At 40.2% G+C, this 24712-nt stretch overlaps 1 protein-coding gene across 1 annotated transcript in view; it reads right to left on the bottom strand.

Annotated features, from left to right (window-relative positions):
* The window catches only part of CACUL1 (CDK2 associated cullin domain 1), a 77383-nt gene extending 55282 nt beyond the window's left edge, over nt 1–22101 (bottom strand). Inside the window, exon 1 of the mRNA XM_046026723.1 lies at nt 21328–22101. Within this exon, the coding sequence (XP_045882679.1) occupies nt 21328–21703 (376 nt within the window). The 5' untranslated portion in view covers nt 21704–22101. The remainder of the gene's footprint in view (nt 1–21327) is intronic.
* Between the last annotated feature and the right edge of the window lie 2611 nt (nt 22102–24712).

Consider the following 24712-nt stretch of genomic DNA (forward strand, 5'->3'; position numbering starts at 1 on the left):
GCTCTACACCAAAAGTTTAAGTTTAAAGAAGGTAAGTGACATCCTCAGAAAGAAAACTTCAAGTACAGAAGCCAAGAACAAACATAATCCCATGGGCACCCTGACAGCTCCATTCAATGAACTCCACCTCCGTTACAAGTGGGGAGCGCTCCCACTTCTCCAGCATGGGCTTTACACCTCAGCAAATTACCAAGTCCAAGATACAAAGGAGGAAAAAGCTAAAAGTAAAGTTCTGCAGCTGTAAGTACAGAACGGAGTCCACTACAGAAGTGGTACTTGCTAATGCCTCTCAAGTGTCTTTCATGTGGCATGTTTTTGTTTTAATGTTCTGCTTTTACATATCTTTAAAAAGAAAATTTAAAACCAAAATGAAAAACCCATGATCACGGAAGATCTTAAAGCCTATTTCCATATCAAAAAAAGTCGTATCTATTTCCACTCTACATTTCCAAATACAAATACAATAAAAATCTATTTCTACATATATTTTGCATGAGAAAGAAGTAAGTAGCCAATTCAGTTAACCTTAAATGATAGCTATTGTAGTAGACTGAATATTTGTGTCCCTTCCTCCAAAATTCGTATAGTGAAATCTCAACCTCCAGTGTGATGGTACTGGGTGGGGCCTTTGGGATGTGATTAGATCATGAGAGAGAGATCCTCATAAAGGGAGTTAATGCCCCCGGAGAGCTTCCTTGCCCCTTATGCCATGTAAAGACACAGCAAGAAGACAGTCTACAAGAACCACGAAGCAGGCCCTTGCCAGACTGAATTTGCCAGCGCCTTCACCTTGGACTTCCCAGCCTCCAGAGCTATGAAAAATACGTTTCTGCTGTTTATAAGCCACTCAGCCTCTGACATGTTATAACAGCTTGAATGGACTAAGATATTAGCTAATATAACTTTCTTCTAGGAAACCAGCCAATCTTCACCATTGTAGTAAAAGAACAGAATACGGACCAGTAGCAGAGGAACTAGAGGTAGTCCGAAGAAGGAACAAACATTGGTATATACTCTCAGCCAAAGATTAGGAAGGTTTTTCATACCTGCAGTCATAATCTGCAGGCAACACTTAAATTAACAACCCAAAAAACTTTAAGGTATTTGTTATTTCCCTGCTAATCTCAATCCACCCCTGATTGAAAAATATATACACATATATACAAAGCATGTCTGTGAATGTGTGTGGTGTGTAGTCCTCAATTTTAAAACTAGATCTTCTTGCAGTCAATCACTTTTAACTTTGTCCACAAGAAAGTACAGACTGCCGAAAAGAAATACAAAGTATGGGAACTAAACAAAAAAGAAATTACCATTAAATTAGTAACTTTGGGGGGCACCTGGGTGGCTCAGTTCATTAGGCATCTGCCTGCGGCTCAGGTCATAATCCCAGGGTCCTGGGATCAAGCCCCACATAGGGCTCCCCTGCTCAGTAGGAAGTCTGCTTCTCTCTCCCTCTGCCTTCTCCACGGCTCGTTCTCCCTCTCTCAAATAAATAAAAGCTTAAAAAATAATACTAAATTCTATCTAGGTTAGATTTTCCAGCTGAAAATAATGCACTTCTTTTCAGACAGTTGAAAGAAGGTGCTACAAAACTCAAAAGCCAACAAGCCTAGGCCAGGAACCCAGATGAGTAAAGCAATGACCACTTCAAAGAACTGAAGCATGCAGTGCCCTCTGGAGACAGTGAAGTTCAAAATATGTAAAAACCCTAGTGCTGGCCACAAGACTTAAAACTAGGAACACGTAAGATAACAAATTCATGCAGTCTAACCCTTACTGAGAGAGTTGTTTAACTGACCTTTACTAAAATAAACTGAAAAGTCTAAAACACATGGAATAGTTGAAATCTAAGGTTCAAGAAATATTAGCAGGTTACTAATAAATAAGAAACTATTAGAAATATATAACTTATACCAGGAGTTAATATAGGAGCTAATATGTTCAACTCTCATACTTTTTTATTCAAGTAATTCAAGTAATTTATCAAAACTTGACATTTATTATTGATCTCCCGCAAATAACACATAAGCCCCAGGAGGAGAAATTTACTACTAGAGCCCCAACTCCAAACAGTGCCTAGCACATGGTTAAGTACTCAATAACATATGTGAAATAAATTAAGTCAATGAAAGTCAAAATAAGTCCTTACTATAAAAACAGCTGACGGCATACTACTTATTAGTCATTCTAGAATTAAAGCTTAAAGTATATTTTATTTCACAAAGGCTGACGTAAACCAGGCTTTGAAGCTCTACTACTTCCTTTGAATTTCTTTGTTATTTCTTTGTTTATAAGAGGAAGATATATTCAGAAATCATATCAGGTATTATTAATTCATACTTAGTCTACTGCAAAGACCTCTCATTACCTTAGATCAGTGGTTCTCAAAGTATGAGGATACCCAGAACAGCATCAGCATCACCTGGAAACTTGCTGTAATGCCAAATGCCAGGCCCTAACCCAAAACTACTGAATCAGAAACTTGGGGAGGAGCAGGGAGTGACTCACAATACAGGAATCTGTTTACCAAACCCCTCCAGAGGATTCTTACACCTGCTGAAGTCTGAGAGCCACAGGACAGCCAGGCCACAGGTGTGTTCTGTTCTCAACTGCTAGCACATGCTTTGTCCCGAACATCTTGGACAGTCAAATAAAGGTGCAAAGCATCAAAGAAAAAAAAATTTTTTTTAAAGATTTTATTTATCCATTTGAGAGAGAGAGTGAGAGAGAGCATGAGAGGGGAGAAGGTCAGAGGGAGAAGCAGACTCCCCATGGAGCTGGGAGCCCAATGCGGGACTCGATCTCGGGACTCCGGGATCATGACCTGAGCCAAAGGCAGTCACTTAACCAGCTGAGCCACCCAGGTACCCCACATCAAAGAAAATTTTTAAAGGAACAACTAGGAACTGTTTTCATATCAAAGACTCCTTAACATTCTACTCTTCCACATCCCTTTTCTCCCACCAAGAACATCGCCTTCATTCAGAATTGACTCCTTAAGAATACAGCAAAGGCAATTATGAATTAAATGATCAAGCCAAATTTAAGAGGCCAAATTGTTTCAAAAGCAATGACTTTTTTTTTTTTTTTAATTTGATAGATAGAGATCACAAGTACGCAGAGTGGCAGGCAGAGAGAGAGGAGGAAGCAGGCTCCCCGCGGAGCAGAGAGCCCGATGCCCGGCTCGATCCCAGGACCCTGGGACCATGACCTGAGCCAAAAGCAGAGGCTTTAACCCACTGAGCCACCCAGGCGCCCCTCAAAAGCAATGACTTTTTAGATTAACTATAATTAATTACAACTAGATAAGGTGAAAGAATGTACTAGGAAAAAAGCTCTGGGTTTTCTATTTAACTCTGGCTGGTCTATGTGATCTCAGAAAAAAAATTATGACTTATTGCCGTTGTGTGTCCATCCATCAGTAAAAATCTAGGAAACTTGTGTTGTCCAAAAGATTACCACCTGGTAGAATGCTCTTTTCTCTCTAGCACAAGGGGATGACAATGCTTTCAAATAATGGACAGAAAGAAGCTGAAGGCCAAGAACAAAGTCTAGGGGATGGGGGAAGCCTCTGGGAATGAAGAAAAGCAACAGGAGAATCTGAATCAGAACAAGTTAGTATATTCCAGTAAATAAATGGGGTATGAACTTAAAAAAAAAATCGAGTTATTTCTCTCAAAAGAAAAATAACTTAATACTGACAAGAGATAGTAATACTTAGTTGTTCCTAAGAGAATTAGCGATTAAAAAAAAAATTAAAAATAAGTTACCGAGTACTTTAAATATCCTTTTCCTTATTAGGAGAGAAAAAAAAAAACCTACTCTTCAGATGGATTTCCATTTGCCAATAGAGGACGGCAGCCAATGTTAAGTCCTAACAAAGCAACTGTTTCTAAAGTAGGCAAAAACCTTTTCAAAGCTGCATGCTTCAGGTATTGGTTTGTTTAGAAAGTTTAGAATTTGTGGTTTAATTCAATTAAATTCAATTAAATGCTATGGACAGTATAAAATGTCTATTGTGATTGATCATTAAGAAATCATTCCATGGTGGCACCTGGATGGCTCAGTCAGTTGGGAGTCTGCCTTCAGCTCAGGTCACGATCCCAGGGTCCTGGAATCAAGCCCCACATGCTGTAGAGAATGGAGCATTCTACCAAGTGGTAATCTTTTGGACAACACAAGTTTCCTAGATTTTTACTGATGGATGGACACACAGTGGCAACAAGAAGTCTGCTTCTCCCTCCACCCCTCACCCCACTTGTGCTCCCTAATAAAGAAATAAAACCTGAAAAAAAAATCATTCCATGTAAAAATGAAGTTACATCCACATAAACAATTAGGTAACACTAATATCTTATTATAATCTCATGTAAGTCCTTATTAACTCATTGTTTACGGATTCTGTGCTTCCCACCACATCCTATCCTATTCTCCCCAAAAGGAAAACATTTTAGTCCACAAAGGCTTGTAACATACTATGTGAAACTATATAACCTGCTTTGTCTTACTTCAAATATCACGTTTCTTTCCTCGAAACACTATAAAAATTATGTAAGAAATGCATTTCATTACTGTTCTACTGCTTAAAAATCCACACATTTCTCAATTTCACAAAACGTAATGGTACAAACATCCATCACTACTGTCTCAGAAAACCAGCTGCTGGGGCCTACAGCAAGACTGAGATCTATACACCTTTAGGAGCGCTATTATTCTACAATTACAGCATCACACCTGAGACAAAGTGAACATGCTATGACAGTACATATGAAAAAGTCGAGGGGTATCATCTATTATAGTTCTAACTCCAACTAATCCAAAATCTAATTTTCATATAGAAAGTATCTGCTGGGGCGCCTGGGTGGCTCAGTGGGTTAAGCCTCTGCCTTCAGCTCAGGTCATGATCTCAGGGTCCTGGGATCGAGCCCCGCATCAGGCTGTCTGCTCAGCGGCAAACCTGCTTCCCCCTCTCTCTCTGCCTGCCTCTCTGCCTACTTGTGATCTCTGTCTGTCAAATAAATAAAATCTTAAAAAAAAAAAAAAAGAAAGTATCTGCTCAACTGAATACATAGGTGTAAATCATTCTAAGTGTAGGTCTGCTGTAGTTTTAAAAAAGTCTGTTGTTGATTTCCTACAAGTCAATCTCTCCATGACATTTAAAACCAGGAAAGTTTAACTGAAATAGTAGTACAAGGCAGTTTGTGCTGAGTTGGAAACACCAGTAAGTGAGCTAATCTAGCCCTGCAGGATCCAGAGAAGTTCAGGGCTTGAAGACAGGATACAATGAGTGTGGGTTAGAGGCAGAGAATAGGGGTAGGGAGGGGAGAGGTGAAGATCGGCTGCAAATCTGTAGACAAAACAGTAAAAAGAAAAGGGAATCTGTATAGAAACTGAAAGATACAAGCCTGGGACTCTGAGACAAAGATACATGAAGCGGGTAGGGGCACACGCACAAGCATGTCTGTATGAAGTTCAGGGCCGATGGATTAAGTAAAAGCCAAAAGTCAACATAAGAAACACTCAAACATCTAATCCTGCTCCTTCTCATAAATTCTAGAATATCATGGATCAGGAGAAATGTACTTTACTTCCTGTTCCACTTAACTAGTACCTCACCATTCCCCCAAGATGGAAGATCCTCCTTTAGAAAAAGGAAGAGAGGGGCGCCTGGGTGCCTTGGTGGGTTAAGCCTCTGCCTTTGGCTCAGGTCATGATCTCAGGGTCCTGGGATCCAGCCCCAGCCCTGCTGAGCAGAGAACCTGCTTTCCCCCCTCTCTCTGCCTTCTGCTCTGCCTATTTGTGATCTCTCTCCCTCTGTCAAATAAATAAATAAAATCTTCTAAAAAAAATTAAAAAAAAAAAAAAAAAGGAACAGAGCCAGAGAAAGGATACTCACATACTAATATCTGACAGTTGCCCAACAAAATAGCAGCTTTGCATCTAATTAGCCTAAAGTAAAGGCCAACACTTACACTTGGTAAGGTCCCTTGTAAACACAGAACTACACCATTAGCCTTTTCAGTTTTATATATAAATAGACAGCTATGGATCACCAAGATTTGCAGAAAGTCTCAGACACAAGAAATCAAAACAAAACTAAAAAAAAAAAAAAAAAAAAAAAAGACAATGGGTCTCTGTGGCTCAAGGGGTTAAGCCTCTGCCTTCGGCTCTGGTTATGATCTCAGGGTCCTGGGATTGAGCCCCGCATTGGGCTCTCTGCAGAGGAGGGAGCCTGCTTTCCTCTCTGTCTCTGCCTGCCTCTTTGCCTACATGTGATCTCTCTGCCTGGGTGGCTCAGTGGATTGGGCCGCTGCCTTCGGCTCGGGTCATGGTCTCGGGGTCCTGGGATCGAGCCCCGCATCGGGCTCTCTGCTCCGCGGGGAACCTGCTTCCTCCTCTCTCTCTGCCTGCCTCTCTGCCTACCTGTGATCTCTCTCTCTGTCAAATAAATAAATAAAATCTTTAAAAAAAAAAAATCTGTTTAAAAAAATATAATTAAGAGAACTTTAAAAATTTGAAAAAACCCTGTAATTATTATCCTTAAAGAGGTTAAGACAAAAATCAAAGTCACTGCCATGAAAAAGCAATCCAAATGCTCTTAAAATAAAAATATAGCACCTGTTTAAAAAATCCAGAAAATATTAAGAAAGTCTCCCCAAACATTAAGAGGATATAGCAAAAAGTGGTGGACAGAAGACAAAAACAGGAAACTCAACATCTGACTACTAATCATTCCAGAAAAAAGGAATAGAAAAAGATGTAAAGGCATAAAAGTATTGACACATTAATTTAAGAAAATACCCCAGAAATTTTTTCAAGGGGAAAAAAGGCCACATACAAAAGAACAGAAATTTAAATGGCACCTGAAGTCTGCAGTGTAATACTGCAAGCTTAAAGTCAATGAAGCAACACTTAAAAAATTCCAAGGAAAAGTCTTTACTTAATAATTCTATACCCAAACTGTCAATTGGTGAAGGCAAAATTTTTAGAAAGAGAAACCTGAAACTTTATAATATACTAACATTTTCTCAGGAAGCTACTAGAAGGTATGTTCTACACACACACACACACACACACACACACACACACACACACGGGAAAACAATAAAAAGGAAGACATCAAGTAACAATCATTCCAACTATCTGGGAAGCCCCTGCAAGGCAACCGTGTAGTGGCCCTAAGGAATAAAGAGCAAAAGATTAACAACTTCAAGACAAAAAGAAAATGCAGATTAACTGGGCATTTTTTTAAAAGATTTTATTTATTTATTTGACAGAGAAAGAGATCACAAGCAGGCAGAGAGGCAGGGGATGCGGAGTGTGTGTGTGGCGGGGGGGCAGCCAGAGAACAGGCTCCCTGCTGAGCAGAGAGAGATCATGACCTGAGCTGAAGGTAGAGGCTTAACCCACTGAACCATCCAGGCGCCCCTAACTGGACATTTTTAAACACCAGTGACAGATAAATGGTGGATCTGATGAAGCCACTGAGGTTTTAAAAATAAGTTTAACAAAAATGATGTAAGTAGAAACAAAGCAACTAATAACAAAGACCTACGTGAAAGAAAACAGAATCTGAATGCACTTCTGGCCTTCTGGTGAATATTTACAGAGTCATAATGTAAAGATGGTTTATTAAATGAAAAAAATTTATGATATTAAAAGAACTGAAGAGGTAAGGCAGGTAGAGGTATAAGAGAACTAAAACCTCGTATTACTAACTGGAAGTCAACTGATCATATAAAAGTGATAAATCAAGCAATAACAACATTAACACACTGAAGTGTGTGGATAAATACTAGAAGAAACAGCTAAATGAACTCAGCTAAATGAATGCTAAGTGACTGACTCTGGGTTATAGGTCCAGGAATGGTAAAGGGCAGGGGAGGGAACCACTGATTTTCATTATGTATCTTTTCATACAGTTTGAGTTTATAAATTATAAACCTGTATTTAAAAACAAACAAACAAAGTTTTGTGTTGTTTTAAGGCCAAAGAGTTTGGTAAATTTCAAACCCTCAGAAAGAGAAAAAATCTAATGAGAAGACATTTTTGTTTCAGTATTTCCAATAAGTCATGGGGAATGAGAAAGCTCAGAGTTCACCAACTGCCCGCTAGACCTCTCTACATTACTATTCCGTAGACCTTAAAAAAGACACACACACACACACACACACACACACACACACACACACACCCCTATACTCCTCCCAGATCTGTATCCTCCCTCCTTCACCCACAAATTTTGTAGACCCTGGTCCCAAATATTTCCAAAATCTGAGATATGATCTCTTCCAAAGCTTTGTTTATTCAGGTCATATCTCTTGTCTGGATTACAACAACTGCAACCCCCTAACTTGTCTCCAGGCTTCCATTCACGATCCTTTCCAATCTAAATTAACAAAATAAGACATATTTGCCAAGGTAGCTCCCCTAATACCCTTCAGGGGCTCCTATTCCTACAAAAGAAAATCCTGCCCCTAACATGGCATGTCCCTCACTACACACCTTTCTATCTGTGTTTAATTTGCACCACTCGGTCTGCATACTCTGTGTTCCAACAATGTCAGCTCTGGGTGTTAGGCACAGAATACCCCCTCTGTAAAGGAAGTTTCTTTGAACCCAATCCCACCTCCTCAATCCTCCTGACAAACTTATTTTTTCTTCATATTTATTTATTTGAAAGAGACAGAGAAGAGAGTGAGAGTGCAGAGTGGGCCAGAGGGAGACAGAAACCCCAGGAGACTCTGCACAGAGCTGGACTTAGGGCCCGATCCCACCACCCCGCAGTCGTGACCAGAACTGAAACTAAGAGCCCGAGGCCCGACCCACTACGCCACCCAGGGGCCCCTCTTCTGAACAGCTTTCATTCATTTTCATAAAGATTCTCTTCTTCCTCTACCATGTACTTACACTGCTTTACTACAGCACTTAATCATATCATAATTATCTCTCATCATCTCCTACACTAAACTCTGTCTCATCACCAGAGTCTAAAGTATTACCCTGGCATACAAAAAACCCTAAATAAATATCTGTGGGATAAAATACCATTCAGATGTCTGGTCAACATAACTGCAACTACAAATTATGGGATCTATAACTCTATCTATAGAGGTTAATAGCCAAATGACTATAAAACAGAAAGACTATAAAAGAGAAAAACAGAAGGCCAGTTTGTCCTGCTAAGACATGTTACAAAAGGCTATCCACAATAATTTTTATATGGTATTTAACAGTTTACCATGTGATTACATATGGCCTACAGCTCAAAGTTACAGTTTAAAGAAAAAATAAGCAGCATTCATTCCCTTTAGGGATTTGGGACTGAGCCTTATATAAACATTACAATAGCTTTCTCTTAAAGCTTCACTAACGTCACTTTGTACAATAACATGTCAAAAAACGGCAAGACAAGATTCCCAATGAGACCCTGAAATTCAGCCCATCAATCAATATCATAGTGTCACTTACTGCAGCACAACTCCACTAAGCTGGAAGGCAAGAAGATACCAAATAACAACCACAGATGCTATAAACAGTGCATATTTTAAGACCTGAATGCATTAACTGATACACTTGTAAAAGGATCAGCCAATCTGGAAACTGGCAGATGTAAAGGGCAGGATTTACTAAAATCAGTTAACACTTTCATTTAATTCAAAAGTCAACTTTAACACCTTTTTTAATCATTAATTTTAAAAAACAGAGTAATTTCGTGGAATTCAATTAAAAATCCCATGAAACCTTTGTTCATCTGAAGAGAAACTTTCGGTGCACTGGGTTAATAATTTTCTGGAGATCATGGCACAGTATCAGTTAATGCAAGATTCCCCCCCCCCCCCCGCCCCCACACACAAACCCTCCCTGTCTCTATCCACTCATTGCTCTTTATCCTCATACCCTAGTCCCACCTGCCTCCATCCTCAACCCATCGTGACAGGAAACCATTCTATTGTTTAATATATTTGCAATATGAGCAGCTGTAACATGTGCTACATCTGAGCAAAAGCTTTAAAAGCCATTTACTGCTTCTGTCCACTCTCTTCTGTTTGCCTCTGCCAAGAGTGACAGGACCCTGAAAAGAGCTGCTCTTGAGAATGAGATGACACGTGAGAAGCCACAGGCAATTGTAAGCCATGAATATAACATGAACAAGAGTAAACCTATGTTGTTCCATAAGCTCCTGAGATTTGGGGGTTATTTGGGGCTTAGAGAAAGCTAACCAATGTAGAATGGAAAGCTGAACTAATTACACTTCCCAAATTAGATTCCACCAATGAGACGCATTTGAGTGGAATTTGGAAGGTCAAAGTAAGACAAAGTGTATTATTATGGCTTGTGATTCTGCCAAGTAAAGTTAAAAAACTCCAAGCACCGGTGTCTGGTGATCCACTTCAGAGGTGAGCGACACAGCTACGACGACACAGGCTGATGGTGGCGCAGCAGCGGCGGAAGCCTGCCCTCAGCTTGAATGGAGGAGCCTCACTGACTTCACCTCCAACCTTTCAACAATGTTTAGAGGACCTAATTTCCAGTATTAAGTATCTTCTTGCTTTGGGTATCTAGAGTGGTTTCTTGCACTGAACTATAATCAATAAAATCCCGAAGTAGTGACAGGGCACATTCTCTAAAGCCAGGAAGCTGGCTTTGGTTTTCCAATCTAGTTGGATTTAGAGGCAATGATGACAGTGCCAACATCAGATAACACAATGCAGTAGGACACGGCAGGAAGCAGCAAAGAGGTACCCAAATTATCACCTGTACTGACTCGGAATAAAGTTCTTCTTGAGGAAACAACATGGCAGACTGTTCTGGCAGTTATGATGGAAATGAGAAACGAAGACTATGAAGTGGGCTGATTCTGTTAACAGGTGAAAACTTTGAGAAAATGATTAGCTCAATGAACAAAGCCTAAAGAGCATCCATGACTGTCATTAAAAGAATCTCTTAGGGGCACCAGGGTGGCTCAGTGGATTAAAGCCTCTGCCTTCGGCTCAGGTCATGATCCCAAGGTTCTGGGATTGAGCCCTGTGTCGAGCTCTCTGCTCGGTGGGAAGCCTGCTTCCCCCTCACCCCCGGGGCCTATTTGTGATCTCTCTCTCTCTCTCTGTCAAATAAATAAATAAATCTTTAAAAAAAAAATTTAAGAAATAAAAATAAAAGAATCTCTTAGTTCTTATAAGCACAGCGGGGACACAGCCCAAAAATCAGAAACAGAATGATTGTGCAAGTTAAACAATTACCATACAAAAATAATTCAAAGCTTAGATAAGTCTTTTAAGTGAAAGGATACTGACTATAGAACAGTAGGACCTTGAGACCTGAAATGGGACCAGCTTGGTGGAGTCTGATCATCTGGGAACCCTGACCTCACAAAAGTCACTGAGCTTTTCCTACCTAAGAAGTACCCTTCCTCCACAACATGAGATTAGTCTTTACCTAAGACTCTGTCATAAGATTTCCTCACACCTTACCTGCAAGCAGCCCTCACTGACCCTAAACTTCCAACCAAATCACATTTCCTAGGGGAACAAATACCAAATTCAAACCAACAGGAGTCAGCTTCCATTCCAAAAAAACTATAGACTTCAGAAGACTTTAAGACTTCAAAGACTTTAACACGTTGTTGACAGAAACCTAGAGAATGCAGGTAGGATCAGATTCTAGGGTTACTGAATAAGAATGAAACACGTTTAGATAAGACTTATCAAAAGGAATACACTTACTAAAGATTATTTACTGTACTACCTCAAGGAACTGAGGTAACAGTTTGCTCAGGTAACTGACTGAAACCTGGACTCAATGAGAGCCTACATTAAAAACAGCTGGAACTCCTCCTGAATAAAAGCAAGATTAACAGAGAAGATTACGTATCAAGGAAGACATAGCAATGGAAAGTAACTGAACTGAGGCACAGGGAGAGGGGAAAAAAACTGAAAAAGATAATGAACAGAACCTTAGTGATTTAAGGTACAATAATAAGTGGTCTAACACATTAGTAACTAAGAGGTGAGTGGTAAATTTTTTTTAATTATATATAATTATAGTATTGTTACAATTACATAATTATGAACATGTATTGAGGTAATTATACAATGACATATTAACTATAATTTATTATACATATGATGAACAATAATGCTCTAAATTTGACAAATTCTAAAAACTTACAAATCCAAGAAGCTCAACGGACAATAAAAAGAATAAACATAAAGAAAACCCTACCCCAAGAAACATAACAATCAAACTGCTGAAGACTTAATCCATAAATGAAAATCCTCAGAGCAGCCTGAAAAATAGGACAAGCTATAGAGAGGAACAAAGATAAGACTATATGGACATGTATTATAAGAAGAAAGGCATGCCAGAAGACAATGGAAAAGCATCTTTAAAGTGTTGAAAAAAAAAACAAAACAAAGACTGCCCATCTAGAATTCTATATCCAGCAAAAATATCCTCAGAAAATGAAGGTAAAAGGGCGCCTGGGTGGCTCAGTGGGTTAAGCCGCTGCCTTTGGCTCAGGTTATGATCTCAGGGTCCTGGGATGGAGTCCTGCATCGGGCTCTCTGCTCAGCAGGGAGCCTGCTTCCCTCTCTCTTCTCTCTCTCTCTCTCTCTGCCTGCCTCTCTGCCTACTTGTGATCTCTCTCTGCCAAATAAATAAATAAAATCTTTAAAAAAAAAAAAAAGGAAGGTAAAATATTTTTGCAAGCAAATAAAAGCTGAATAAATTCAAGGCCAAAAGGAGTATACTATAAGAAATATCAATGTACATTCTCAAGACAGAAGAAAAATAAGGTCTAAACAAAGGAATAAAGAGTGACAAACAGTAACTCTCTGAGTAAACAGAAAAAGAATTATTTTCCAGTTTTTGATTACTTAAGACAAATTTCACACATGATTCCGTCCATATGAATATCCAGAATAGGTGTATCCATAGGGACAGAAAGCAAGTTGCTGGACGCCAGAGGCAGGGGGAGGCAGGAATAGAGAGTAACTGCTTAACAGGTACCATATGTTATTTTATGGTGATGAAAATGCTTTGGAACCAGATAAAGGGATTGTTGCACAACACTGAATGTACTAAATGCCACCAAATGGTTCACTTTAAAATGATGAATTTTATGTTACATGAATTTCACCTCAACTTTTTTAAAAGATAAATGGATATTTTAAGCAATGCTAATAACTGTATATTTGATGCTTGTTATACTTAGAACTACCATTATGACAATGGCAATGCAGCATAAAGGACAGGAGAGAGAAATGAAGTATACTGATATAAGATTGTTACATTATATGTGAAGTGGTCAATACTTGAAGGTACATTGTGATACGCTTAATTTTCATATAGTAAATACTAAAATAAGCACTAAAAAAGAAAAAAAAAGGCATGCTAATAAGCCAAACTGAAGACAAACATGAATCATGAAAATAATCAAAAAGAAGATGGAAGAGGCAATTTAAGAAAAAGAAAAAAGCAGAAGGGACAAAGACAAAATAAATCAGAAGACAGTGGATTTAAACCCTACCACGTTGTTAATTACATTAAATGTAAATGGTCTAAATGCTCCAATTAAAAGGCAGAGATTGGGACACCTGAGTGGTTCAGCTGGTTAAGCATTCAACCCTTGATTTCGGCTCAGGTCATGATCTCAGGGTCATGCGATCAAACTCCATGTCAGGCTCCATACTATGTATGGAGCCTACTTGAGATTTTCTCTCTCCCTCTGCCTCTGCCCCTCCCCCAACTCGTGTGCATGCATGCACGCTCTCTCAAAATGAATATAATCTTTTAAAAAGAGAAAGAAAAAGCAAAGGTGGGGTGCCTCAGTGTCTCAGTCATTAAGCATCTGCCTTCAGCTTGGGTCATGATCCCGGGGTCCTGGGATTGAGCCCTGCATCAGGCTCCCTGCTCAGCAATGCTTCTCCCTCTCCCTCTCCCACTCCCTCTGCTTATGTTCCCTCTCTCGCTGTGTCTCTGTCAAATGAATAAATAAAATCTTTAAAAATAAATAAATAAATGGCAGAGGTTGTCAGAATAGACTTAGAAAAGCAAAACAAAACCATATACTATACACAAGAAATGCACTTTAAATACACAGATATGTTAAAATAAAATAGGAAAAGATATATTGTGCAAATAATAATAAAACAGGAATGTTTTATTAAAAAAAAAAAAAAAAGGCAGCCTTCAGAGTAAGGACTATTACCAAAGATAAATAAAGATATTCTACAATGATCAAGCAACCAATTCATTAAGAAGATGGAACGATCCTAAATATGATACACCGAAGAACAGATTAATGGAATTTAGATCTCCACATATATAGTCAGTTATTTTTCAACAAAGTTGCCAAGTAGGAGCACCTGGGTGCTCTGCGGGTTAAGCCTCTGCCTTCGGCTCAGGTCATGATCTCAGGGTCCTGGGATCCAGCCCCACATCAGGGCAGGGAAGCCTGCTTCCAACCTCTCTCTGCCTGCCTCTCTGCCTACTTGTGATCTCTGTCAAATAAATAAATAAGACCTTTAAAAAAAAAAAAAAGTTGCCCAAGTGACTCAGTGAGGAAAGGATAATCTTTTCAATAAATGGTGCTGAAATAACTGGATATCCATATAAAAGAAAAAAAAAATTCAATCCTTACGTCATACTACACACAGGTTCAACTCATAACTTAGATCACATAGACCTAAACATAAAAGCTAAAACCATAAGATTTCTAAAATAAAATACAGGCAAAAAATTCTCCCTGACCGTGAAGAAGGAAAGTATTTCTTAGGATAAAAAAAGTACAAACCATAGAAGAAAAACTGATGTCAGACTCCATCAAAACCTAAAACTTCTGTTCTTCACAGGACATTGTCACAGATATAACATTCACTATACATATTATCCCACAGAATATGTATCTAAAATTAATAATGAAGCCTTGCAATAAGACAAACAACCCAAGAAAAACTTAAATAGATTCTACAAACAAAATTACGTTAAAAGGCAATAAGCACACGAAAAAGCCAATAGCATGTGTAAAAAGGAAATGCAAAATAAAACCACAATTACTATTCTTCCTCTAAAGTGGCTAAAATTAAAACAAACCTTACAATACCAAAAATGAGAAATATCCAGTATAAATATCAGTAAGGGGGTGCCTGGGTGGCTCAGCAGCTTAAGCCTCTGCCTTCAGCTCAGGTCATGATCTCAGGGTCCTGGGATCGAGCCCCACATCGGGTTCTCTGCTCAACAGGGAGCCTGCTTCCCCCTCTCTCTCAGCCTGTCTCTCTGCCTGCTTGTGATCTCTCTCTGTCAAATAAATAAATAAAATCTTAAAAAAAAAAAAAAGTATCAGTAAGTATGTTGAGCACTGGAACTTTTACACATTCCTAATGGAAATATACAATGATACAACTATTCTGAAAAACAGATTGGCAGTTTCTCATAAAGTAAAATATACCACCAATATATGACCAAGCAGTTCCACTTACAGGTATTTGTATGAAAACCTATGTCTACACAAAACCTACATGATGATTCAAAACAGCTTTATTCATAACCGAGACTGGAGACAACCCAAATGATTACCAACATATGAACAGATAAACAATTTGTGGTAACCCCTCCAAAACAGAACTCTGCCCTAAAAAGTAGTAATATGCAAGAACATGTAGGAATCTCAAAAACAAGGTGAAGAAGCCAAGCATAAAATAATATAGATGATACCATTTATCAGTAAAATCTAGTAACAGAAAGCAGAGGGCTAGGGGCAGGAGTACTAAAAGCAAAGAAGCATAAAAAGTATCTCAGTGGTAAACGTGTTCTATTGATTGATTTAGTGGTTACTGTTGGAGAGAGTCTTCCTTGGGCTTCTTGCACTTCTACATGTCTTGCTGAGTGTGTTAAGACTGCAAGGCCCAGACCAATTGCTCTTGAACTTGAGCCATCCTATAGCTGGTAACCTTGAAAGATGAGGTAATGCCTTCCCCTAAACAAAGAGCAAGCTCGCTTACTGCTTTCTATAAAAGCAGTGGATTCCCCAAGTTCAATATTCTTCAGCTGCAACACAAACCCAGTGAGGGAGCATCCATCTTGGCCATGCTGTATTGCCTCTGGGAGACCTGGGGAAAGGCACCCTATACAAATACACTTACTTTCAAACTATTTGCTGTGCCATGAATAACATATTTCTTTCTCTGATCCAGGAGTCTCCTGCTTCTGCCACCATCCAGTAATAACAGTAACAGGCTAACCTTTAGCTTGCTCAAGATAAAATTTTATGCCTCAAATGGGTACAATGCACTGAATATAAATGGAGGAGAAAGGAGAAAAGGTGTATGAGAAAGAAGGAAATGGACAAAAAGGAAAAAGAGGAAGGAGGAGAAAGAAGAAGAAGAGGGAGGGAAGAGGAGGTTGGAACAACAGATATTCCTTAGTATGTAGAATGAATCAATCCAGACTTATGCAGAATGTTTGAGTGCTTTTATCACATCCAACACACACACACACACACTCTTAAATGTTCTCCAAGAAGACCCTTTCTAAAGGAATTAAATGTATTGGTGAAGGATGTACTGATTTCCTTGAAAACTGCTGTGGTGGCTGTCCTTTGTAGTTCTGGGTTCAAGATGATCAATACTGCCACTACAGGGGCTCCCTGATTTCAACGGGATAGTGGGTTCCCAGAGTGACAAAGGATAAGTAGAAGCACTTAATCCTCAGATATAAAACAGGCATAGTTATAATAGGCAAGAGGACCAGATCTGTCATCAGAATGTTTTGGATCTCTGGTGGTGGCTAACCATGGTGTCCTAAGGAAAAACAGATGGGCAATACATGTGATGAGAAGAAAAAAGGAAAACAAAAACAAAAAAACTCTAGGTATATTAAACTGAGGCCTGACTTAAGTGGCCACAATGTAAGAATTATGGCATGTCACCTAATACACCGGCTGAGCTTGTTCAAAAACTTAGAGCCCCTAGAGAAAAGGAGACAGTGGGTTCCACTGAGGAAGGACCCTACAAAATTGCATCAAGAGAATACTTGGAGTCTTCCTCCTAGCCTTTCCGAGAGAACATGCAGCTTTTCTTAAGGAGACAGTGTATGTGGGAAAGAGAATCACCCGGGCTTTTTAGGGGTTACTCAACACTGGCTCTAAGCCCATGCTAACCCTTACGGACCAGAACATCACTGTGGTAAACCAGTCAGATCAACAGCTGTGAAGGCATATGGAGAAAGAAGGGTTTTGGCTTTGCTCCATCTTACAGTGGACCCAGTGACTCCATGGACCCACCCCATGTTCTTGAACACAGTTAAAGTCTCCCTAAACTGTGGAGTAAGGGTTTACAGCATAAGAAGGGCTAAGTGGGGGCCGGGGGGGCAGGGGGGCCAAGTAAAATCCCCTAGATGTGCTCCTTCCTAACAAAATAATAAATCCAAAGCAAATGTACATCTCTGTGGAAACTGGAGAGGATAATACCAACTCCAAAGACTTAAAAGATGGCAGGATGGGGACTGTTAGAAAGACATTCTGTTTCACTAGCCTACAGGGCCAGTGCAGAGGACTTGGATCTTAGCCAATGACTGTGGATTACAGTAAAGCAAATGAAGTAGAGACTCCAACTGTAGCTGCTCCAGATATACTCTCTACTGGGACAAATCAACACAATCCCTGGCACCTCGTATGCATCCATCTAGCTAAGAAATGCTTTTTTTTTTTTTAACCTATTCCAAAAACATACCACTAGAAGCTGTTTTCACCTTACAGTCCAGAAACACACTTTGACTGTCATAGCTCAGTGCTTCGTCAACACTCCAGCTATCTTTCATTACTTGGTCCACAGAGACTGTGGGCATCTGGACACCTCACAGGTCCATATATTGTTGGTTCAACCAGCAAATCCTGTATCCCCACCTGCACTTGGTGCCACCCAGCTTTCTACTTTTTGCCAACCTAGCAGGTGGGAAAAGACATTATTACTCTCTTAATTTGCCTGTCTCTGATTATTTAATAATTGCAAATACCTCTTTCTATGCATGTTAAGATTTACTATTCTGCAACCTACTTATTAATAACCTTTGACTAATTTTCTAGAGGTTGCTGCCCTCTCCTGATGTGTGGCTCCTTGTCTGATCCACATATTAATCCCTTATCAATTTGGGGTACTGCAAATACCTTCTCTCATTCTTGTCTTTCACTGAATGAAAATCTTTAATTTTTACATAATCGAAGTCATTAGTTTTTTACTTTCATAAATTGCTGAAGCTTTGCGAGTCCTTCCTTATCTCTTAAGGAAGTGCTTCTTCAAGAATTCTTATATTAATAATTTCTCTCACATTTAGTCTTTTTAATTTTTCATAACCCATCCTGTCTATAGCATAAGGTTTGTTTTTTTCCTCCATATAGTGAGCCACTCTTCCTAAAATGACTCTTTCTCCAGTGATTTATGGGGCCACTCTTAAGTTCCTGAACACATATGGGTAAGTCTCGCCTCTCTAATTTGTTCCCCAAGTCTATTTTTCTGCTCATGTACTTACACTACAGTTTTTATTACTATAGCCTTGAAACAGTATCTTAATTTCTGATAAACCAAGCTCCACCAACACAAATATTTAATATTGCTTTAGCTATTCACAAACTATCCCATCTGCCATACGAATTTTTAGATTTAGGTTACTGAGTTTGTAAGACCAACTGGAATGCTGATGGTAGTTTAATCGAATTTACAGATTAAAATGGAGAAAACTGACACTCATAATAATAAATATATCCCAAGAACATGGAAAGTTTCTCCTTAGGTCCTCTTCTAGTTCTTTATTGAAGTTTTAAAGTTCTCTTCTTAAAATTCTTAAGTGTGCTTGTGTTAATTCCTAGAGACTTTACAGTTTTGATGTTTTTATTTTTTACAATATTTACTTTTGATTACCCTTCCTAGTTGGTTATAGCTAATGTAGTAAATGCTACTAATTCTTATAGTTTGATCTTCAATCCAGTAACCATGCTAAACTCTTACTAGTTCTAATAGTTTCTCTGGATTCTAATGGTTCGTCCAGGTAAATGACAATATCTGCAAATAATTAGTTCTTACGCTTCCCTTCATATCCTTATATTTCTTTTTTTTTCCCTTTGTAATGTTAGCCAGGACTTTTTTTTACCATGTTAAAAAACAGTGATAGAAGGCATCATTGTTAATAATCTTAAAATGAATGTATCTAAAATTTCTCCATTAAGTATTATTATTTGCTGTAGGTTTTTGGTAATGACCTTAATCAGTTATCTCATATTCCAAACTTGCTAAGAGTTTTTATCATGTATAGTTGTTGGATCTTATCAAATACTTTTATGGTATCAAGAGAATCAAGATTTTTCTCCTTGAGTCTCTTAATGTGATAAATTACATTAACAGTAAACAGATGTTGAATCACATCCACATTCTTAAACTCCACAGATCATAATTTCTTTAACACAGACATGAAGTAGGATTTTCATATCTATGCTAATAACTGACACAGATCTGTAACTTTCTCATACTGTCCTTATCTAGGTTTAAAATCAAGATTTCACTAACACTAACCTTATAAATTGATCTAGCCATCTTTTTATTTCCCTATGTCCCAGAACAACTTGTAAAAACAAATTATTATTTAAAATTCAATGCATCTCACCGATCTCACCACAATTTCTGAAAGGGGAGGTCTTTACCACTTCAGTTTGTTAAATATTAAGCTCAAGTTACCCGTTTCTTCTGATACCAACTTTGTTCGTATTTTTCTAAGAATTTATACCTTTCATCTAGGCTCTCATATTAGCCTATAGTTCATGAAATTCTTTTTTTCATAAAATCCTTTTTTAAAATTCTCATACTTGTAGTTATTTCCCATTTTCCCCTTAATTATATTTGCATCTTTTTTCTTGATCTTATCAGAAGTCTATCTTATTAATCTTCAAAGAACAATCTTTCGGTTCAGCAAATCTTTTGTTCCTAATTTCACTGGTTTCTGCTCTTAACTTGATGGTATTTTCTGAACTCTTCAAATGAACCCTGTTAGCATTAAAACAAGCTTCGGTCAGAATTTAGGTAAGTCAGCCAGCCACTGTGTTCAAAGCCTGGTTTCACTATAGACTTCAGTACACAAACTATATATATATTATTCTCACATATGCAAGATACAAAAAAAAAAAAAAAATCAGATCCAATTACCAATTATACCTACACATGAATGTCCTTGAGGAAAGCTTTATCTTGAAGGCAAATAAATTAGATTATGTGCTTGTCCCCACCAAAAAAATAGAAGTGTAAGGCTGTAATTGTATATCTGAACCAAGGCAGATATTTCCTCTGCACAGCTAATTGGACAATTACTGGTACCGCTTGGTAAAATTAGTAACTAGAAATGAAATCTCCAGTTGCTTTACCAGATGCTATTCAAAACCTGCAGTTATTAATAGGAGAGTAAAATCTGGCTGCCATGGTCACTTTTCACCACTGCCACCACTTCCAAAAAAACCCACTCAAAGCAAAAGCATTTATTTTCCCTAGCTACGGAACCATACCTCCTGGTTAAGGGCCAAAAATTACAAAAGATTTTGGTCTTCAATCTTTCTGCTCGAAACTGAGCATTAACGCAAGACAGATCACTAACATAAAGTTCAATATTCAACATAATCTTGGACTTGGACACAGTAAACGGCTTATTATGAATGTAAGCTTTGAAAAGTTATTTTATACGTTATTTGCTTCAAAACGGAGGTCGCTCCCAACGCACTGGTGTTATCCAACAACTCATACATTTCTCTATCACAACGCAGAACGTGGACACTTTAGAAGGGAAAGAACGAGGTGCAGATATTGGTCAACTTTCTAATTCCTGAGTTGTTTAACGCAGACTAGGTAAAAGCACAAGAACACAATTGCCAGATTTCGATCTGGTCACCAAAAGGAAAAAAAAACAAAAAACAAAAAACCTCTCCCTAACGAAACCGACGGCCTTATTTTCTCCTCACGTTTGAGGCCGAAACTTCAATGGGGGAACGGAGAAGAAAAGAGCTTCTTAACGTTGCGAGCCAGCCAGCTGTGATAAAGATCGCGTTTGGAGGAGAACTTGGGGCTGTGTGCGCACCCGGCTGCTCCTCTAGGCCAGGTAACACAAGAAGCCAGGGCCGCTCCGGCGCAGGCCGCAGACACCAAATGAGGGGGGGGTGGGGAGGGAGGCGGGGAGGAGAGGAGAGACCCAGGCCTGAAACAAAGGAAGCGGGGCTGGCCGAGAAGGGTGGATTCGACGTCCGGGTGGGGAGGAGGAAAGCCAAGGCTGCTGGGGAGAGGCTGGACTCACAGAACTTGGAGGTGGAGGTGTTGATGTTGATGGTGGAGCTGGGGGTGGGGGCGGGGGCCGCCTTGGCCACAGCGGCGGCCGTGTCGCAGCTCTTCAACATCATGATCACCCCATTGGCCTCCGGCGGTGGCGGCGGCCCCATCGAGAGCCCCTCCTTAGGGCCTTTCCTGTCCACCGAGGCCGCGGGCACCGCCAGCAGCTGACCCCCTGGCGGCTCTCGCGCAGGGGCTGGAATCGACGAGGGGGGCGGCGGCGGCGGCGGCGGCGGCGGGGGCTGCCGGAAGCCGTCCACCGCGGCCTCCCAGTTGTTGTGGTTCTGGTCGTCCATCATCGCCACGTAGCTGCCCCACTCCTCCTCTTCCATGCTTTCCTCCATCCTGCAGGCCCCCAGCACCCGCCCGCCTCACAGGCACCTGCCGCCCGTCTCAACCCCGGGCCAGGGGGCACCGCAGCCTCCTCGAGTTCACATCGCCGGGGGCCGGCACAGGCGCGGCGGAGAGGGGAGCTGGGCGCCGGGTCTCTCCGTCTCCGCCGGGCCGACTCTTACAGACAGGGCTGACGGCGGTGGGCGCTCCCGGGCTCTAGCCTGGGAGAGGCAGCCGTAAAGCAGCCGCGCCCCTCACGACATTTTACAGCAACTTCCAACAGGCTGTTGGAAAGGGCAGCTGGGGGAGCGGCCAGGAGGGCACGTGGTGAGAGGAATGAGCCAGGAGAAAGCAAAGCAAAAAGGGGCAGGAGCTGTAAGTCACCCCCACGCAAAAGGGCAGAGGTTTGGCCTGCCTCGGCTGGACCCGCACTGAGAGGGGAGGGGCCCCAGGTCTGTAGAGCAGGCGTCGGTCCCGCCCCCGGGCCGGCCCCACGTGACAAGGGAGTTTGCGCACGCGCGTTCTGTGTCTGGTTACCAGGGCGACCGGAATCTGGCCTGCTCCTGAAGATGCGCACCAAACCCTCTGGCGTTCGCTGCGGCACGGGCCCCCGTTTGCGTGGTGTTTTTCTTACGCCCGCCGGATTTACTGGGTCTTCGCGTCGCACAGGGTCTCGCCGCCCGGGCTTTTGGTCGACACGGAGCTGGGAGGCCTGGGTTCGCGCATTATAAATGGGTGGGACTGCCCTGGGTGGCCCTTGATGGGCCTGCTGATGGGCCTCAGTCCACGCTAACCAAAACATAGCAAGGTGGCTTAAAAAAAAAAAAATGCGTTTGAGCTACTCATGGATTTTTTTTTAAGTTCCTTAACTTCTCCATACACAGAGGCCGGGAATTTTAGATTTTTAAATGCCAAGCTTCACACAATGTTCTGCAAATCTGACTACAAATTTGAGATTATGTTTCAGAGTCCAGAGGGGCAAAAAAGAGAGGTTATGTAACTATACTATAATTTCTTGAACTTCTCCGCTTTCTCAAATGACAGCAATAGTATATTATAGGAGAACAAACGTTATCGTTGTGTTTATAGTTCATTCCATCTACTGGTGTTAACGTTGTCTAGAAAAACCTGTTATTATTTACTCTAGCAGATAATGAATCTTTATTTCCAGAGGTGTGTAATTAGTGTGAAGAATCACTTCAGCCGCTGAAAAACCATTGTCTCGGGTGCACGTCAGTGTCCACATGTATTTGGGCTTCTCAGCATGTTTTCCCACTATATTCTGTGCTATACTTAAGGCAACTGTTCACCAGTCACTTAACAATGATTTAATTCTAGACAGTGCTCCCACATATTAATGGCACATACTTTCTGAAGCACTGCATGTTTTTAATTCCCTGAGCCTGGAACTATACTAATTCTCTGGCCCTGGAAAATTCTTGAAGTATTTTCTTAAGTGAAAGATAATTGAGTCAAATGCCAAGGGTGGAAAAAAATGTAACCTCAGAATTCTGTGCCAGGCAAAAAAAAACAAGATGGAAAAAGGAAAACAAATTACAATTTTTTACAAACAGCAACTGGTGGTTGATCATCAACAGACTTTCTACATAGGGGCGCCTGGGTGGCTCAGTGGATTAAGCCGCTGCCTTCGGCTCAGGTCATGATCTCAGGGTCCTGGGATCGAGCCCCGCATCGGGCTCTCTGCTCTGCAGGGAGCCTGCTTCCTCCTCTCTCTCTGCCTGCCTCTCTGCCTACTTGTGATCTCTCTCTGTCAAATAAATAAATAAAATCTTTAAAAAAAAAAAAAAAACATTTAGAACTTAAGGGATTGGTACTATCTTGGCAATGCAGCTTCCATCCCAGCAAGGCCCTACTCCAGAGAATTTTACTCCGCATACTGGTGAACACTGAACCCTTCACATGTACACTGACAAAATGACGAATATAAGACATTCATTTTAGTTGTAATTAAACGCACCATTAAGGAAAAAGCTAATGATGACGGGGCCAAAACAATCACTAACAGGGTGCAACTTGCCATAAATAAGAAATACCACTTACCAAAGGGAAACCAAATGAGTGCATTGATAACTGGTTATTTTTATGGACATTATGAGACATTATTTTTTACATTACACATGTAAAAATACAACTTTACATATAGTAATATGTAAATATAATTTACATATTAAAATGTGTATAATATTTTATAACATAATATGCTGTAATTAAAGTATATTTTAATAGTTATTAACAAAATCTTAGATGATTTGTTGTAGGATATGGAGATAGGGAATAACATTCCTAGCAGTAATATTACTAGCGACCCAACATTGGACAGTTATAACACATGTTAGTAATTACTGCAAGCTCCCATGGTTGCAAGTATTCATGTATTTGTTTGGCTTTTAGGTTGGTTGGCTGGTTGGTATCTATTTCCCACTAGGTTATCGGATTCATTAAATCAGGATATATATAAAATATATATGTAAGATAGATATATATAAAGGGACCCCATGGGGGGAAAAAAGCCATTTTCTTTGCTCCTTTTCCTGCTTCTATTCTTGCTGGGACCTGCACACATGCCTTAATGTATATTCTTTTAAAGGTCAGGAGTTAATGATTTCTTTGGAGTCTTCCAGCACAAACATAACATCTAAGGAGTGACCAGTCAGGGTCATAAACTTCTCAAGACCATTGACTACAAACACCTTAAAGCCAAGACCCCTGGCTCCAGGGCATAAATGACTTATGGAGGACACCTGAGCACTCATCCCTGTTCTACCAGTTCCTGGATGCCTGAGAGTACACCAGACCACCACCTCAATAAAAACTTCAGACCCCTGAGCAAAGACAAGACTCCTGTTCCCTTTACTTTGAGTTTCCTAGACATTCTGTATCTGTTCTCTCTGTGTCTTCGATAAACTCTGCTCTTACTTCCTCTTGGCTTGCATTTGATTGTCCTGTGCAAAGCCAGGGACCCTCTTGGCTAGTCATGTGGGACCTGCTGTAGGTCCTCA

Source organism: Meles meles, chromosome 13 (assembly GCF_922984935.1).
Source record: "Meles meles chromosome 13, mMelMel3.1 paternal haplotype, whole genome shotgun sequence".
Classification (NCBI taxonomy): domain Eukaryota; kingdom Metazoa; phylum Chordata; class Mammalia; order Carnivora; family Mustelidae; genus Meles; species Meles meles.